This window comes from Anolis carolinensis, chromosome 2, assembly GCF_035594765.1.
Source record: "Anolis carolinensis isolate JA03-04 chromosome 2, rAnoCar3.1.pri, whole genome shotgun sequence".
In the NCBI taxonomy this organism is placed as follows: domain Eukaryota; kingdom Metazoa; phylum Chordata; class Lepidosauria; order Squamata; family Dactyloidae; genus Anolis; species Anolis carolinensis.
Genome location: NC_085842.1, coordinates 158,174,251 through 158,192,303, shown reverse-complemented (window position 1 = coordinate 158,192,303; position 18,053 = coordinate 158,174,251). Strand labels below are relative to the sequence as shown.

The 18,053-nt window shown below is 40.0% G+C and overlaps 1 protein-coding gene across 2 annotated transcripts in view; it reads left to right on the top strand.

Annotated features, from left to right (window-relative positions):
* The window catches only part of gls2 (glutaminase 2), a 28,186-nt gene extending 10,208 nt beyond the window's left edge, over positions 1-17,978 (top strand). The window contains exons 6-18 of one of the 2 annotated variants that reach the window (XR_010003016.1): positions 1,251-1,414; positions 4,151-4,209; positions 5,080-5,112; positions 5,717-5,775; positions 5,983-6,049; positions 6,200-6,250; positions 7,574-7,750; positions 8,727-8,858; positions 11,991-12,083; positions 12,766-12,856; positions 12,956-13,032; positions 14,835-14,898; positions 16,263-16,338. Coding sequence is in view for 1 of the 2 variants with exons in the window: in XM_008103989.2 (XP_008102196.2) it covers positions 1,251-1,414; positions 4,151-4,209; positions 5,080-5,112; positions 5,717-5,775; positions 5,983-6,049; positions 6,200-6,250; positions 7,574-7,750; positions 8,727-8,858; positions 11,991-12,083; positions 12,766-12,827; positions 12,956-13,032; positions 14,835-14,898; positions 16,263-16,419 (1,195 nt within the window). In the remaining variant the exon portion in view is untranslated. Of the gene's footprint in view, positions 1-1,250; positions 1,415-4,150; positions 4,210-5,079; positions 5,113-5,716; positions 5,776-5,982; positions 6,050-6,199; positions 6,251-7,573; positions 7,751-8,726; positions 8,859-11,990; positions 12,084-12,765; positions 12,857-12,955; positions 13,033-14,834; positions 14,899-16,262 lie in introns of both variants that reach the window. The other variant, XM_008103989.2, reaches the window with a different exon arrangement.
* Positions 17,979-18,053: the final 75 nt, after the last annotated feature.

Sequence of the window (18,053 nt, the reverse complement as noted above, 5' to 3'; positions counted from 1 at the left end):
GCATTGCCTTCTATGGAAGGCAAATATGTTTTTGCAACTAGGTGGCTGGGGTCATTGCACCCTGCAGGCCAGAGAGAACCTGGGAACCAGGGAAGATCTAAGTACCCAAACCTGCAATGTTGGGACCACAAGTGAGACAGTTGTATGTACTGGTGCACCCTCAGATGAAAGCAGGGCAATCCATGTGCCAGGTGATGTCCATAGGTTTTTAGACTCAGTAGTGGCTCCCATGTTAGCCAGTACTAGGTTTAAGATAGTTATCCAAGGGAAGTGTTTAAGGGGAATTGGGCTCAGAACTTTGGTTAGCAGTTTTGAAGTTGATATTGAAGCTTGGAGTGGGTTCACTGTTCTACTGACAAGGGAGCCACTAGCAGCCAACATTAATACTTAAATTTCTGCTGACTGCCTCAGCATAATGATGATGTCTCCATCATCATCTACTCTTTGTCTTATTAAATTGGAAGCAGTATCACACAAGAATGCATTTAGTGAAACTGTTTCATACTTGGGATTTGAAGAAAGATTGCAGCTCAGTGGCAGAACCCATTTTCTGCACACAGAAGGTCTTGTGATCAATTCCTGGCATCTCCAAGACTCTGAAAGGTTCCTGCTCATTGAATTGTGGATAACAACAACTAGATGTGTTGTCGAAGGCTTTCATGGCTGGAATCACTGGATTGCTGTGAGTTTTCCAGGCTGTATTGCCATGTTCCAGAAGCATTTTTTCTTGACGTTTCACCTGCATCTGTGGCAGGCATCCTCAGAGGTTGTGAGATATGTTGGAAACTATGCAAGTGGGGTTTATATATCTGGAATGATTCAGGCATGAATCAATCAGGGCCAGCTAACACCTTCCAATAAAGCATTCCCACAGGCAGTAAACAGCCAGACCTTGAAACTGAAAGGCTATTTAATGCTAATCAAGGTGGCCAATTGAAACATTCACACCTCCCTCTAACAGATAAGAGTTCTTCCTCCCACCCTGGACCTTCCACAGATATATAAACCCCACTTGCCTAGTTTTCCAACAGACTTCACAACCTCTGAGGATGCCTGCCATAGTTGCAGGCGAAACGTCAGGAGAAAATGCTTCTGGACCATGGCCATACAGCCTGGAAAACCACAGCAACCTAACAACTAGAAGGCCTGATTTAGAATAAGACAGCTTTCTCTTTTTGTACAATTTGTGACATACTTTAATTAAAAACATTAAGTCACAAGATCAATCTTCCTCCTCCTCTTTTCTCCAGGTATTCCATGGGCCACACCAAGACCCCCTTCTGCTTGCAGTCATGTGTTAAACCCCTGAAATATGCAGTTGCTGTTAACGAACTGGGTACTAAACCAGTGCATCAGTATGTGGGCAAAGAACCCAGTGGGCGGCGCTACGACACACTCTCTCTCAATGAGGAAGGTGAGGGGCCAAAACTCCAGAGGACAAGGAATTGGGAAGGAGAATTGTGATAACCAAGAAGCTCCTTGGTGCATTTGTACGTAGGAGACCAATGGTGGAATCCAGCCATTGATGTTCTCAAAATGCCTTTGAGCAAGTCACTCTCCTCCAGGGTTTGTTTCCCAAAGATAAGAAGCCATCAACTATTATAAAGAAAAACATATAAAATCAGCCCTATATATTATGCGTTCTACATCCATGCATTCAACCTACCACTGCTCTAAAAAATTCAGAAAAAAAATTAAAAAGCAAACTTGGATTTTGCTGCAAACCAAGCATTATACTGATGTGTAGGCACACCACGCTGTAGTCTTTCACCATTTCATAGTCCTGAGGCTGTCTCTGACACTTGCTTGAGTTGTTCACAACATTATATAAAGGATACCATTTTACCACACCATTGTATTTAACAGGCCTTGAGCATCCATAGAGTTTGGTATCTGCAGTAGGTCCTGGAAATAAACCAGATGATGATGATGATAAAATTATTTCTTATGTGCCACTCCTCACAGCTTGAGGTGGAGCACAACATAGTTTAAAAACATCATAAAAATATTCAGTAAAATAAATAGATATATTAAAATACAGTGACACAGAACAAAGATTAAAATAAAGTGACACAGACATGATGAAAAGATCCTCTGGGTGATGATTGCCAATCGGATTTTGGCTTGTTGCAGTAACTGGCCCCCAGAGGACCTCAGTGTCTTAAGGGGTGAATTATAGGGGAGAAGACAATCCTATAAGTAACCTGGACCCAAATTATGTAGGGCTTTAAAGGTCCAAACCAACACTTTGTATTTTGCCTGGAAACTAATTGGCAACCAGTGGAGTAACTTTAGCATGGATGTGATGTTTACTTCTGGATATTACTGAAACTAATCTGGCTGCCATTATTTCAATTTACTAGCATTTCTGAACTTGAAAAAGGTAGCCCAATGTAAAGCGCATTGTAGAAGTCCAGCCTTGAGGTCACCAATGCCTGCACTGCCATCTTTAAGTCCTCTAGGAAGCTGGCATATCAACTGAAGCTGGTAGTAAGCTAGTAGATACTGAGGGCCCACTCAACCTACAAGTCAAATGAATACTTTTCTCAGAGACTGTAGGCTACAACTACCTGTCAAGCCCGCATTCAACTCAGTGGTTGTTGTGAGATGTACAAGGACTCTTACATTTCCCAGGGTTATGACAGTGTAAAGCAACACTCTCTGGACTATTCTTTTTGGCAAGTGTTTTTAAAAGATGAGTTGCTTCTCCTGAAACACCCCCCGTGAGTGGTAATGCATCTTTTGGACAGGCTGTTTAATATCAAACAACTTATTCTTCAACCATAGTAAGTAGTCTTCCAGCCATTTCTGGATGAGCTGTTTTGAGTGGGATTTCGGCATTTCGGATGTCTATGCAGGTTCCAGCGTATCTTAAGGGAGAAAACTGATCTCTAGGCCAAACGCAGTTACCTAGCACAGCATTAAACACATTGTGCATTGATATTATAAAATGGTTTTGCCTTTTCTCTCTTTAAATATGGCTGCCATCCTCCAAATAACTACTTCCTTCCTTTTGCCCTCATTTGTCAGAAATATTAAAAATTAACTAGGTATTTTTAATTACAAAAATGTGAGTCAAGCACTGAAAAAGTTAAATAAGCTAGTGCCGCCCTAAGGAGAGTGAGTAGGCTGAAGTCTGTTAAAGTTAGTGGGCCAAAGCTAGTGTCTTGAGGAGTGTGAGAAAAGCCTCTGTGTGTAAGAAGGCCCTAGTGTGAGAAGCTGCTGTGTGAAAAGCTACTGTGTGAAACCCCAGTGTAAGTTCATTGTGAGAGGACACTCTGTGAGAGCAAAGCTGTTTATCTGCATGAGAAAGAGGCCCAGCGTGGAAGCAAAGAAGAAAGTATAAAGAACTTTATTTGTGTTAGAGAAACCTTGTTTTTGTAAATAGTGCAACCATATTATTTTGCTACAAAGAAAACCCTCCAAAGTAAAAGATGATGTTGATCTGTGAATTTTTGTTCTTTTTATCACTTTTGGCTACTACTGCTGGGTCACGGTGCTACTAATAAGTTACTCTGTTATACGTTTATGGGAAGGATCTTTTATTAAGCCTACTCACCCAACAAGCATTGATCTCCCCTATTTAGTGAGGGGAGGTCTTTGCTTGAACCTTGACTGAAATCTCAGGTGAATGGCGCTTTGTGAGCTACAGCAGACCTTAGCACTCCCGGCCTGTAATTTGTGTCACCCACACACTCATCCCACTCAAAGCAAGCTTTACCAAATGTAATGCAGACCCCTCTGGGGAGATATATGGATGATTGCAAATAGGAGATTGCGACTCCTCACTGACTCATCTTGCCTTCATTTTTATGCATGTTTGATCATGTTGGGAAGCCCTTGATCCTTTATCCACTGATCTTTTTTTTCTTTAGGGGCATAGTTTGGAAAGTTCATACACTGAGTTAAAAGCAACTTCTGGGTGGTAACATGAACATGCAAGACAGCTAGCCTCAGTTATTACAGAACATTGTGATCCCACTACCACTTCAATCAAAGTCAGTAATGTGTAGCTGGTCTCAAGTATGCTTAGAGGGCAATGCACATATCCCATAATTATAATAGATGCTAACTATTTCCCTGCATTGTAAACCTAGGTAGGCTTTGTCATGACTCTAATGGTGGATTTTTGTTTTGTTTTGGCATCAAGGGATTCCCCATAACCCCATGGTGAACGCAGGGGCCATTGTCATCAGTTCTCTCCTTAAGGTAAGGCACCACTGGCTACCACAGGTCTCCACTTGAAAGATAGAATAAAAGGATTCTTTGACCCCACTGAACTTGGAGTAGGCTGAGTACACTTATGGAGCAACCAGAATGTGTTCTTTAGAGGCTGCAATGGAAGGCTAAGTGGGCTCTGCCTTTGTTCTTGGAATCTAGTCCTGTTACTTCCTCATCATGGGCATTTTCTTTTCAGAATCAATATGGGGGCTAAAGCCAAGTGGATAATATATCATATCTCTCCACTACAACTTCCACCAGCCCTCACCATTGACTTGGGGTAATAGGAGCTGCAGTTTGATGGCATCTGGAGAACTACAGGACTCTCCGCCATAGGTTATAGTGAGAAGATCGGCTTTGGTATTGCCCTCTAGCAAGAATTTCACAGCTAAGAATTATAATATTTATGGACCTCAGTCACATTAGTGAAAGCTTACTGTTAATAGGCTGTAACTGAAAGAGAAGCACTGGACTGCTCATGTAGGACCTTCCTTCTTCACTAGAATCATGGCCAAGATTGTAGGACTTGTAGCTTCTTCTGGGATCTTTCTACATCAGAGGAAGATTCAATCAGATCCATATTTCTGCTCAAATCCAAGCAATTTCTCATCCATCTTCAGATCTTTATAGATTACAGACTTCAGTCCATCTTTGAGTTCTGGTTGTTATGAGGATTTATGGTCACCTATGTCCATTTGATAGTTATGGCAATCTTGGGTCCTTTTAGCCTCCTAGAAGTATACATGTCCCCTTGTGTCAATTTGATAAAGAGTCCCTGTATCTCACTTTAGTAGGTGTTGGCCAAAGGAATACAGTTTGTTTATTTGAAACCCGAGTGTCCTCTCTTCTTTCTTTCAGATGGGCTGCAACAAAGCTGAGAAATTTGACTATGTGAGTGTGAACATTACCTTTAACTGTTTAAAACATTCATTTCATGTTTTCTCAGTCCAGGGCCTGGTGTGACTTACACCCGAATCACTGACAAAAATTGGCTGATCAGTTCTGTAGTTCAGATTCAGCTTGTGTTTTAGGAACTGTTTAAAGGAGTTATCATTGAAGGATGAGAAACTCATAGAGCACCAGGGTGTGCTTTGAAACATCATTTGTTCTCAGCTAAATTGCAAAGAGACAAGCTGTGTTCCCGAATGACCCAATTCAGATTTGACTTGAGGCAGTTGTGTGATCACTTCTGACATCTCTGTCTCTCTTTAATAACATGACAACTCAAAAAACATTGCCTCAGGAGACCTTCTCATCTACCAACTAGAATGTTAACATTATATTATTATTATTATTATTATTATTAATAATAATAATAATAATAAATACTAATAATATCTAAGAACTAGGATTTTATATATAATGCATAATATAGTCTTTAAGAGTGAGAAAGTTTAAACCTCACTATATAATCAGATGGAAGAGGGAATAATAAATGACACACTGGGACTGAATTGTGCATATATTTGGAAGATCTATTTTGTTCCTCTTCTAGGTAGTGGATTATTTGAAGAAACTGGCAGGAAATGAGTATGTTGGATTCTGCAATACCACGTAAGGCCACTTTGGAGATGAGTGAGCAATGTTACTTCCACAAGAGGTGCTCATCGTGCTTGTTTCACTTGAAGTGTTTGTTTGGGACTTGTGAATGGAATTAATGCAGCATGTCAGACAGGGATATTGATGATTGAACGATCCTTTTACAATGGTAGTCAGCCAGTGTCTGAAGAGAAACAAAGACATGTAAACATCTCTTTGTAGGTTTCAATCAGAGAAAGAAACAGGAGACCGAAATTATGCCATTGGATATTACCTGAAAGAAAAAAAGGTAACAAAGGAGGAGGAGATGGGAGGAATGAATAAGAGACAATAATCAAGGATAAAGCGCATCTTGATGAGATGTTGCAATTTGGGATGGGATGTGTTACTATTGTCTTTGTCTAATGGAGTTCTCCTTTTCTTTTGTTTATACACTAAGTGTTTTCCACGAGAGGTAGACATGATGGGAGCCCTTGACTTGTACTTCCAGGTAAATTGAGTTTGGCATTATATTCTCAGTCTGGACAATTGAATCCAGGAGAAAAATCCATATTAGCAAGACTAACAGCCTTCTTTCCCGCGACTAGGACAAACTTGGGACCGACCCAGTAATTTTAGCTTGATGATCCAAGTCCCCCCAGTGGTGAGAAAAATGGTATATATGCAATAAATAAATAAATATTTTAAAAATAACTAATTAAAACAAGACAGAAAGGATGGCCACCCTTGGCTTTAGTTATGTGTTGTTATTTCCCTAGAACACCTGTTACCTCCAGTTTAATTTGGAATACACTCAGAGTTCACTCTGAACGTGCCATGAATCTTCTCAGCCCTGCTATAATGTCAGGTAGCATTCTTGGCACACAAATTTTTAAAAATAGAGACATGTCCTTATCACCTATTAACTCTCCAGCCATCAAAAACTAAGCCAAATGAAGTATAACATAATTGCTGGTATTCCTAGATCACTCCAACCATTCTGTTGCAGTAAACTGTGGACAAAACTATGTTTCAAAAGGATTATAGTGATTTGAATCCAACCCCCAAAAGGCCATCCCCCAAAATTCAGTTTTAAGTTTTCTTCCAGGTGATAGATTAACAGTTCATAGCTGAACCAAGCTGTGTCCAGTTTTGCTGAATATTTGGATTTGAAGAGCAACTCAGTGTCATAGTTGATCATGAAATCTTTGTGATTGTTTTTTAAAAACAGGATATCAAATAAATGGGAGGGGGGCAGGTAACACCATTCCACCCCAGACTGGACAGCAGAGAGTAGGGAGACGGGAGTCATATGTAATGTTGACTCATGGCTTCCATGCCACTGTGACAGCTTATCTCCAAATAAGTTGAGTGCCTTGAACAGCTCCTTTAGAGTTTGGATTAAAACCCAGAGTGGATTTGCTGACCTGACTTTTTTGTTCCATCAACTGACACTGGTGAAATGTCTGCATTAAATTATCTGTCAATTAAAGTATCCCATCTAGAAAACTAGAATATGGTCATTTCAGCCTTTTATTCTCTCCTTTATGTGCTATTTAGGAAGACTCTGATATGAGAGTATTCAAATTCTCATGCCTGCATGTGTAGTCTTTGAGGTGATCCAGTCCATTCTAGGAAAAGATCTATCCTATGAGTTTTCTCTATTTTGAATTACCTCTGGCAATGAGTGCTGCAATTATAGCTTCAAGCAAAAAGCCAGGGGTCACGGCTGATTTTTACTCATAATTCTGGCTTCTGAGTCTCAGCTTGCTGCTGTTAAAATATAATTGTTAAATCCATTTCTTACTTTCTTCCATTGCGCCACTCGATCCAGTTGTGTTCTGTGGAAGTGACCTGTGAGTCTGGTAGTGTCATGGCAGCCACACTGGCCAACGGCGGGATCTGTCCTATCACAGGCGAGTGTGTCCTGAATGATGAAGCTGTCCGCAACACCCTCAGCCTCATGCACTCATGTGGCATGTACGACTTTTCAGGGCAGTTTGCCTTCCATGTGAGTTTCTGCTGTACCTTTGGTTCCCAACCATCCCCTTGTGTTCTGAGAAAATGTTTCGGATGGCAAGATAGTGCTCAGATTGTCTTGAGGTGAATACCGTTAGTTCATCGCATAATAGTCGCACACTCTTTGAGGGTTTTTTCCCTTTCCCACACTTGATTCACTCACCTGCACCTGGGCGAGTGAATCAATGATGCACCTCAGTGAGTGAGGCTTCACCAGCCTACACATCCGTCCCTTTGAAAAAAGCCCCTTTGAAGGAGCAGACTCATGAGTGGTGATGCTTCAAAGGGAGCACCTGCATGGCTGCCTACTCAAAAGAGGCTTTTTTCACCACATAATAGTTGCCACTGCATAATTCTTGTACTCCCCCTTTTTAAAGGAAAGTGGATGGAGTGCGACTATTATGCAATGAAATACAATAGTCAGTTAAAACTCGCACCCTGGCAAGTTTAGGCATTTTCAGTTCTATATCTTATGTGTATGCATTTTCATTTATGAGCCTGTAATCTAATGTACAACCCATATATGTGATTTCAAAGTCCAGGAAGATCTGTATTGGATCATAGTCCTTCTTTAATCGACTTTCACTGAACCTAAAGAGATGTCCTGAGACCTTAGTTCTGTGGACCCTTCATCTATTCCAGGAGTGTGGAAGCAGCAGCCCATGATCTGCATGCATCATCCAGTTTTGCTTTTGGAAGCCTCTTGACTTCTCCAAGCCCTTCCTCCAAAACACTACCCCCAAATTTCAAAAGGATTTTTGTGGGGCAAATTTTTACACCTTGGCATCCCTGAAGTACCACTTTACTCCCCTAACCCTCCCTCTTCCCCATCTGGAAAATAAAATAAAAAGCCTTACAATACTTGGAAATCAGAAGCCAGTGACTTCCAATTGCAATTTTTGGCAGGCTAACTACACCATGTGGCCATTACCTGGGCTGTACTAAGGACTTCCCTTCTTCATCTTCAGGTAGGCCTTCCTGCCAAGTCTGCAGTCTCCGGGGCCATCCTGCTGGTGGTGCCCAATGTCATGGGTGTGATGTGTCACTCACCACCTCTGGATAAAGGTGGAAACAGCACTCGAGGGATTGGATTTTGTCAGGTAAGTTTTCTAGGGCTATAAATCCATAAAGCAGCCATTCCAAAAGAGCCAATGAGAACAACAGTATAGACGTGGCATTTACGGATTGTTTTGTGCCATAAATATTAGACAAAATCCCACAACTATGGTCAGAACCTACAATAATACTCAAACAATATCTATAAACCTAAAACTATCCCCACTTATGCCTTATAATTGTGCTGGTAAGGTCTAATAAGGGCTAGATGATAAAGGATCAACATCGGAGGTGGGTCTAAAAGCCACAGGAATTATCTTTTTTTAATGTGGAAGAAATTGCATGTGGCCAAAAGTTAGTTTCTAATTTTTTAAAATGGGGTTTTGAACAATGTTGAAAGGTCCATCTATTGGGGTGCACCAGAAAAAAGCAGTCCAGTCATTGTTGTAGTTCCAGGTATGTAGTCTTGCCCACTCTTGGTGTCTAGAGAGGTTAGTTAACATTTGGAAGAAAGAACATGGGGATACATATAATTCCCGCTTCTGATTAATCTCTAATCTACTTATCTTAAGGGGAGGATATTTTGATATGGGACTCTATGTATACATGAAATATGATTGTTATACTTGCCCTGGTTCATTCCATCCAGAATGCTCATGGAGCGATCAAGTCAAAAGACACCCTATAGCTACACCTTCTCTTCCTTATTAATGGGTGTTTGATTTGTTAGGGAGAAAAGTGGGGGGGAAACAAGACGGTTACATGTTGAAGGTGAAAACATCTAGATAGAAATATAAAATTCCATGGTCAAGATAGAGCAGAATAAATATAGTTAAATGAAGTAGATGTATTCTTAGACATTACTTCTTTTATTTTATCGTAGTACCTGAGGCAGAAATAACATGGAAAGAACAGGGTTCTTGTGCCACAAAAATCAAAGATCAACCTTATCAGTAAACAATGTATCCAAAATGGACAATCTGCCTATGTTAAATGAAACAACCAGGTCAGGTAAATAAGTAAACAAATACATTTTGGAACACTTTTTCCAAAATGCATCCAGGCATTTTTTTCCTTTTATCAGCTTTCACTTTTTTCTTATGGATTCCACTTTGGATTCAGGGCTATGTTTCTTTGGGGTTTTTTTTTTAACATACTGGAGGGAGCTGGTAAGGAAAGCTTATTGCTGTCCCACTTTTTTATCAAAGTTTTGCTGTTCATAAGTGATCAGTAAGGGATTCTGGAGGCAGGGCCCATTTGTCTTTCCCATCATAATCAGGAAGACACAGCTGCAATAGCGTAGAGTAGAATCTCAGTTTTCTCGCTCAAGCTTTATGTTTCTTTCTATTCTAATGGTTGTATGTTTTTTAGGTTTTAAATTATATGTTGTATTGCATTTACTGTTAACCACTTTGGGTTTCTTTTTAAGAGAGAGAAAGCAGGACAGAAATAATAATAATAATAGTAATAGTAATAATGATGATTGCTTACTGCAGACATATTGTTCCAGCCCAATACTGAAAGCTGTTTTTTCTCTAGCCATTCTTCACTATTTTTCCTATGCCAATTCTGTTAAAAAAACAACAACAACAACTTAGAAGTAGACAGAGGATAGGAAGGAGAGGGGATGGTTTGCTTTTCCAGAAAAATGGCCTACTGGTACAGGATGGGTTGCTCCTCACAGTAGTAGGAAGGAATGTTTTGGCTCAGAGAATGGCAAACCTGATCAGAGGGACTTTAAGCTAGATTTTGTGGGGGAGGGTGGCATTATCCTTGGGAACAGTAGTTTATCAAAGCCTGGAGTGAAAAGACAAAAGGCTAAAGAGAGGGTTGGACAAACACAACAAGTACCAGGCAGCAAGGAGACAATAATCTCAAATAAACTGCTAAGGAGAATGTCCCATGGGCTTAGATATCTTTACCCAGTGGTTCTCAACCTGTGGGTTGCCAGGTATTTTGGCCTACAACTCCCAGAAATCCCAGTTGGAAGGCCAAAACATTTGGGGACTCACAGGTTGAGAACCACTGCTTTACACTAATACCCAGAGCATGAGAAATAAACAAGATGAGCTGGAATACTTCACACAACAAAAAGTTACAATGCGATAGATATAACTGAAACTTTGTGGAACGAGTCCTATAATTAGAATGTAGCAGTGGAGGGGTATAACTTATTTCAGAGAAACAAACCAAACAGGAGAGGAAGTGGAGTAGAATTATACGTCAAAAAAAATCTTCAAGAAGGGGAAAAAAAGAGGACTAAAACAATTATCATTCAATCAGCTTGACATCAATACCAGGAAAGATTCTGGAGCAGATCATTAAGGAGGCAGTCTACAATCACTTACTAAATGTCAACATGCATTTCTCAAAAAGAAGTCATGCCAGAGTTACAAGCTTGGTAGATGCAGGGAACGCCGTTGATGTAGCATATCTTGATTTCAGCAAGGCCTTCGGCAAAGTCCCCCATGACCTTCTTTCAAGCAAACTAGTCAAATGTGGCTAGGCAATACTACTATTCAATGGATCTGTTATTGGTTAAGCGACTGAACCCAAAGGGTGCTCACCAATGGTTTCTCTTCATCCTAGAAAGAAGTGATTAATGGAGTGGTGCAAGATTCAGACCTGGGCCCAGTACTGTTCAACATCTTTATTAATTACTTGGATGAAGCTTATGACCTGCTTATCAAGTTTGCAGGTGACATCAAATTAGGAGGGATCCTGTCTCCAGAGGATAGGATCAGAATTCAAAATGACCGTAACAGATTAGAGAGATGGGCCAAAACTAACAAAATGAATTTCAACAAGGACAAATGTAAGATACTACACTTAGGCAGTTCATTGCTCTCTTTTGTTCCCTTGTTGCCATAAAACGTATCTTCAAATCTAGCCATGCACAAAAACAAAACAAAATATAAAATCCATAAAAGGCTGATACCTTTATTGGGCAAAACACATGGTGCAAACATCTCTCTGGAGTGCTATAGCTGTGGTTTCTAGCACTGGCAAGGAGTTAGGCTGAATGGCTCTTGAGAACTGCCAATTCTATACATAGGTAGCTTGCTGCGTTTAATCCTGGGGAAGTGTTACATGTTTATATTTACAGACTCCCATTTTCCTCCATGCCGCTGTACGCTCTCATTCAGCTCATTGGTCTTTGATTCTGAATTCTCCAGGAGCTGGTATCACTCTTCAACTTCCACAACTATGACAATTTGCAGCACTGTACTCGCAAGATGGACCCACGCCGTGAAGGAGATGAAGTGAGGGTAAGCAGAGACGAGAACTGACACCACTGAAAGATACTTAGCAGAATTGAGTTGAGAAAAGATATGAAAAAAAGAAACATTTGGGGTGGAATAAAACTGCTGGTTGGGTTAAAATAGCAAAATGATAAAACAATTTAGGGTTGCAGATCTTGCTTTCAGTGGACTGGGTAAAATCTATTGGGTTAAATCTTTGGACTAGTATTCAGAAGTCTTGGCAGACTCATGGAGAACACATTTTTGGGGAAATGTGAACATCAATACAGATAGTGGTCAAAACAGAAGTTGTATTTCTTTTCTCCGTGAAAAAAACACAAATTTTCATGAATGAATGAATAAAACTTTATTTATATCCCGCTCCATCTCCCAAAGGGATTCGGAGAAGCCTCCAACAAATTTCACACCAAGAATTCTCAGCTTTGTGTTGTCATGATAATCATAGACTTTTGATAAATATCTTAAAAGTTTTCTCAGTGTGTGCCCTATATTCTGAATCCAATGGCGAAGGGTTCTTGTAGTAAGAAATCCATGCACATTGTTATCTCATTTGAGTATTTTTGATCTTCAGGTAATGAGGACTAGAAATCATATAACGTTTTTGGTACTTTGTGGGTGATAGAGGATATGAAAAAACCTAAGTGTAGAAAAGACTGTGCTTACTCATACCTTGTTTTGTATCTTTCAGAACAAGACTGTTGTAAACTTGCTCTTTGCTGCCTACAGTGGAGATCTCTCTGCCCTTCGGAGGTGTGTGCCAGCCAGTTCAGCAGAAATTTGTGAGGAGGTGTCTTAAAGTGTTACTCATGTGTTGCTCTCAGTGTAACTACAATAATCCTGCATCATATTTGACTCTCTTTTCCTTGGCTTCTCTCCAGATTTGCTCTGTCAGCCATGAACATGGAGCAGAAAGACTATGATTCCCGCACAGCTCTACATGTAGCTGCAGCCGAAGGTAGCATGCTGAGAACACAAATAAGTCATAATTCCCATATATTTGGTCCAGGGCTTCCTCTGCATATTTAGGCTTGCAGAGCTCTAGTGCTTATTAAATCTTCTTAGCTTCACTGTACATCTCTCTATTATCCATATGCATTGTGGAAGGGTCTCTGGTGTGGTGATGCTATGGGAGTAATATCATAACTTCGTTTTAGCGTGCCATGCAATCAATGTTTCTCTGTAGTCAACATTCAGGAAGATATCATCATAATTAGAAGACTGTGTGCGGCAGCCAGGGTTCTATGCCTTTCTTGGCCATGGAAACTCACTGTGGACAAGTCACACTCTCATCGCCTTGTAAGATGGTTGACTAACGCTCTTCACAAGAAATCTTGCTAAGAACGCTGTGATAGGGCTACCATAAATCAAAAACAACTTGAAGGTACACAATAACAACTTGAGCAAAAGATTTGGGCACAAAGCCAGTGAGAATGGCAGGTCAAAGGTGGGAGGCATCCAGCAAAGGAACAGCAAAAGGCTGCTGGCAGGGACAGAAATTGCTTCCATTAGAGCTGGAGGTATTCAAAGCAGAAAACGTGCAAAATGTTTGCATCCAAATCAGTTTAAACTCTAAAGGACTATCTTTCCCCTTACCTACATATGTGGTATAACACAATTTTAATCCAAAACACATTGACTAAAGAAGTTATGTTTGTTTGATGGCAGGTGGGAATCCCAGGCAGTGATTTTTCACTGTCTCAGTTCTCAAATAAGGAATTCCGAATGTATGGCAGCCATGGAACTATATAACTAAATCATCACACTTTTTAACTAAAGTTAAGGAGAAGGGTGGTTTTGGAATAAAATTCAGTAATTATAACAGTCTGAGTAGAGATAAGATGTGTTAATCTCTACCAACATAGTTTTTATTTATTTGTTCCATTTATATATGCTGCCGTTCTTCTGGATTTTGATGCAGAAGAAGAGGCTTACAAAAGAATAAATGAAAATCAGTTTCTAAAAACAGTTAAAATAATGATATTAAAATATGTTAAAAACCAGATAAAATCAATTAAAAACATGTTGTACAATAAAGTACCCTCCATAAGAAACCTCCCATAATTACTCATTAGAAGCCTGCTTAAACAGAGAAGTCTTTGCTTGAGTTGTGCAATAGGCTCCTATGTTACATTATTTGGAAGAGTGTGCTCTAGAATTTAGGTTTACAGTCTACACTGCATTCTGTCCACGTAAGTGAGCACTGCTGCATGTGCTGTGCTTGCTCTGCAGTATAATTTTTGAAACCTAACTAATCTCTGCTTTAAGAACTCCATGGTCAAGGATGCATAGGATGGTCTCTATAACAGCAGTTCCCAATTTTTTTTGGTCATGGAATCTTTCTGAAGGCTTTACTTTTCTGTGGAGCCCTAACTCTATCTCTGTTTTTTACTAAGCATTGTGAAACCACAAAGCTCTTCCTTCTTTCATCTATTCCTTTTACCGAAGTATTTTGTATTATGTAGTACAAGCATCCTCAAATTCTGGCCCTCCAGCTATTTGGCCTTTCAACTCCCAAAATTCCTGACCATTGCACAAGCTGGCTAGGGCTTCTGGGAGTTGCAGGTCAAAACAGCTAGAGGACTGGAATTTGAGGATGCCTGATGTAGTAGGTTTTGAAATTAAGAGAAATCAACTTCTGTTGGCAGTTAGGTTTGGAAACTGCTGCTCTGTGGAATAGTGTACATAACCTTTGTCTTTGGGAAGCATTTGGAATAATCTTTTGTATGCTTCCTACGTAATTGTGTGATTTTCCCCTAGGGCATCTAGAGGTCGTGAAGTTTCTGGTGGAGGCCTGCCGAGTCAATCCCTTTGTCAAAGACAGGTGAGGACTGACAAGCCAGTTCCTACATTTTCATAGCTGTTCAGAAACATAATCTCAGAAAAAGAACAGCTTAGACCTGCTGCCATTTTACAGGTCCAGTGGCTGTTTTCCCACCTGGAACCAAAATGCACCATCAAAATTTAGTAGCAGCAGTAATAAAAGCATGTTCATTTAAAATCAAAGATCCAGGAAATTTCTGTTGAAGTGTATAGAAAAAAGTGGATTTTGCCCCCTATCAATGGGTTTAAACAATGGCAAGTAGTCACAAAAGGGCTTCATTTGCCCATCTTTAGTTTAGACCCCTGGTGGTGGCGCAGTGTGTTAAAGTGCTGAGCTGCTGAACTTGCAGACTGAAAGGTCCCAGGTTCAAATCCCGGGAGCGGCATGAGCACCCGCTGTTAGCCCCAGCTCCTGCCAACCTAGCAGTTTGAAAACATGCAAATGTGAGTAGATAAATAGGTACCGCTCCAGCAGGAAGGTAACAGCGCTCCATGCAGTCACGCTGGCCACATGACCTTGGAGGTGTCTATGGACAACGCCGGCTCTTCGGCTTAGAAATGGAGATGAGCACCAACCTCCAGAGTCGGTCACGACTGGACTTAACGTCAGAGGAAAACCTTTACCTTTACCTAGTTTAGACCACGCCTGCACATCGCACAACTCATCAAGAACTTAATAAACCATTTTGGCTGCCTGACTAAAAGTATAAGACCAAGAAAAGTGACCCTCATGTGACAGGCCACACATCATTAAATGGTGGGCTGTTTTTGACTTTGTATATTACCTGTTCCTACATTTTCAGAGCTGTTCATACATAATCTCAGCACCAGCTCTAGACAAATATGTGTGCAATTCCCTCAGCAAGACATGCAGCAGTGGTCTGTGTTGCTTTCAAGTGTACACATGTACATGAATGTGTCTGTGGCCTGGATAAGAGAAATACTTGGGCACTTCCTACTCCTCTCCAATTACAAGTATTGTCATTACTAGCGGCAAAATGTTAGATGGGGGATATGTATGTTGTTCTTTCCCAACAATGTTTGTTTTAAGATTAGGATGACTATACTGATCAGATTTGCCCCTTGATCTGAGAGGGGTTTAATTGACCCCTCTTTGAGAAAGGACTCTCCAATTTTCTAGAGATCCAGTGGAGATCCTTCCACTATAGTAAATGCATCCCTGAATTTATACTGCTTGTTTTCACTGGTACCTTCTCTGATGTATGATTGTAGTAGTTGGAGAGCACTGATTGATAAATACTAGGATGGTCTGTTTGGTAATGATAGTTAGGGTTGTTGGCAGGTGGTTCCCTAGTTTCTCTGTCCTCAGCCAATCACTGTCATCCCAATGTACCTTCTTTGCAGGTGGGGAAACATAGCCTTGGATGATGCTATCCAGTTTAATCATTTGGAGGTGGTAAAGCTGCTCAAGGATTACCAGGACACATACATCTTGGGAACCAGACAAGCTGAAGAAGCAGCTGAAGATCTCTCCAAAGAGAACTTAGAAAGTATGGTATGAGATTGGTCTGCACATGCAAATAAGCGCTGCTACCTAGGCTGGAAGCATTTAAGGGCCAAGACAGAAGGGAGAAGATGTCTATACGGTTTTCTTTCTCCTTCAATGTTGGCACAAAAAAGCAAGTGGGACCACACTGAGGTCTTTGACCTTTCCCCTTACGTCAGGTGTTGGAGAAAGGTAAAGCAGACTGTGAAATTTGTAATACATCACTGTGACCAAAGAATTGTTCAGCAGCTGCAACAACAAAATGAGCTCTTCCATTCTACATTTTATTGTTAAAATTAAAAAAAATGTGGGATAACTAGGAGTGAATATTTATGTGGAAAGAATATAGGCTGTTTTAGTACTTTAGACAGATTTATGGGCTAAATATTCTTGCAGCTGTTTATTTTGCAGAAGACTCCAATTGGAGAACTTGAATTTTTAGTTTAAAAAGCAAGCACTACCACCGATCTTGCACTTTTATTAACTTTCCTATGGCATTTTTGCCATGGAAGCTCTCCCTTTTCTTGATATATAACACATAGCTATTTGACTCATTTGAGAACATATATGAATCTGTTCCCTTGGAAGATTTTTCAACTGCTCCTGAAAAAAAATGTAATAAAATTTCACTAGATATTCTCTGAATATGCTTTCTGGATAGGGTTGCACTGTTTCTTTAACCTGTCTTTAAAAATAAAAACAGCTTCCATTCAGTATATAATTGTCAGTGCAGTTTATACAAGTTAAATGGAAGTGCTTCAAAACACCAAGTACTGAAAAATGCACATTAGTGGTTGTATTTGTGCATCCCTCCCAATGTTGCTGGATTGCATCTCCCTTCATCTCTCCTCATTGGTTACAGTTGCTGGATGCGATCATCTAACAACATATAGAAATCAGAATAGAATCCCATTCCTGATATATATGGACAACTGATTCACTTCAAGCAATTCCAAAACAATTGGTCTGAGTTCTGCCCTAACTTACTATGTTAACCCATTGGCTCAAATAGTAACAAATATAATTACATAGTTAAAGAGGGTGAAGTGGCTACAGAACAACACTAAGTGTACATATTCAAATATTTAGGAAGTGCTCTGGCCTAGCATATTTACTCAGAAATACACGCTAGAATGGAGAAAAAGAGAATATAATCTATTTTTATACAGAGATGACGTCACTGCCAGACAGCAGTGTCATCTTTTCTGAGCTTGTCTGTTTTTTTTCCCTCTTTTAATTTTTTTTTACATTCCAACAATTAACAAAATTTTAGCAATGCATGTCTTATTTCAATATACATAATACCAAAAATAACTAATGCTTAAATGACATTATAAACGATCCTTTGGAATGTAACCCCCCCCCCCCCCCGAACAGCAATTCATATATTATCATTGTATCATTTTAACTGTGTGGAACGCCTGATTCAAGGTGGTGTATCTTTTGTCTCCATCTATTTTGTTAATTAGGACTGACCATTTCCTGAACCAGTCAAATTCTTTTAGACTATTTGTATATTTTCTTTTCCTTTGATTAATGAAATCATTAATTATATATTCTGATATATAAGACCACCAAGTTTCTACGTCCCATTTTGTCTCATCCCTCCATCTTTGGGCTATTGTGGCTTGTATTGTGGCTGTCATATA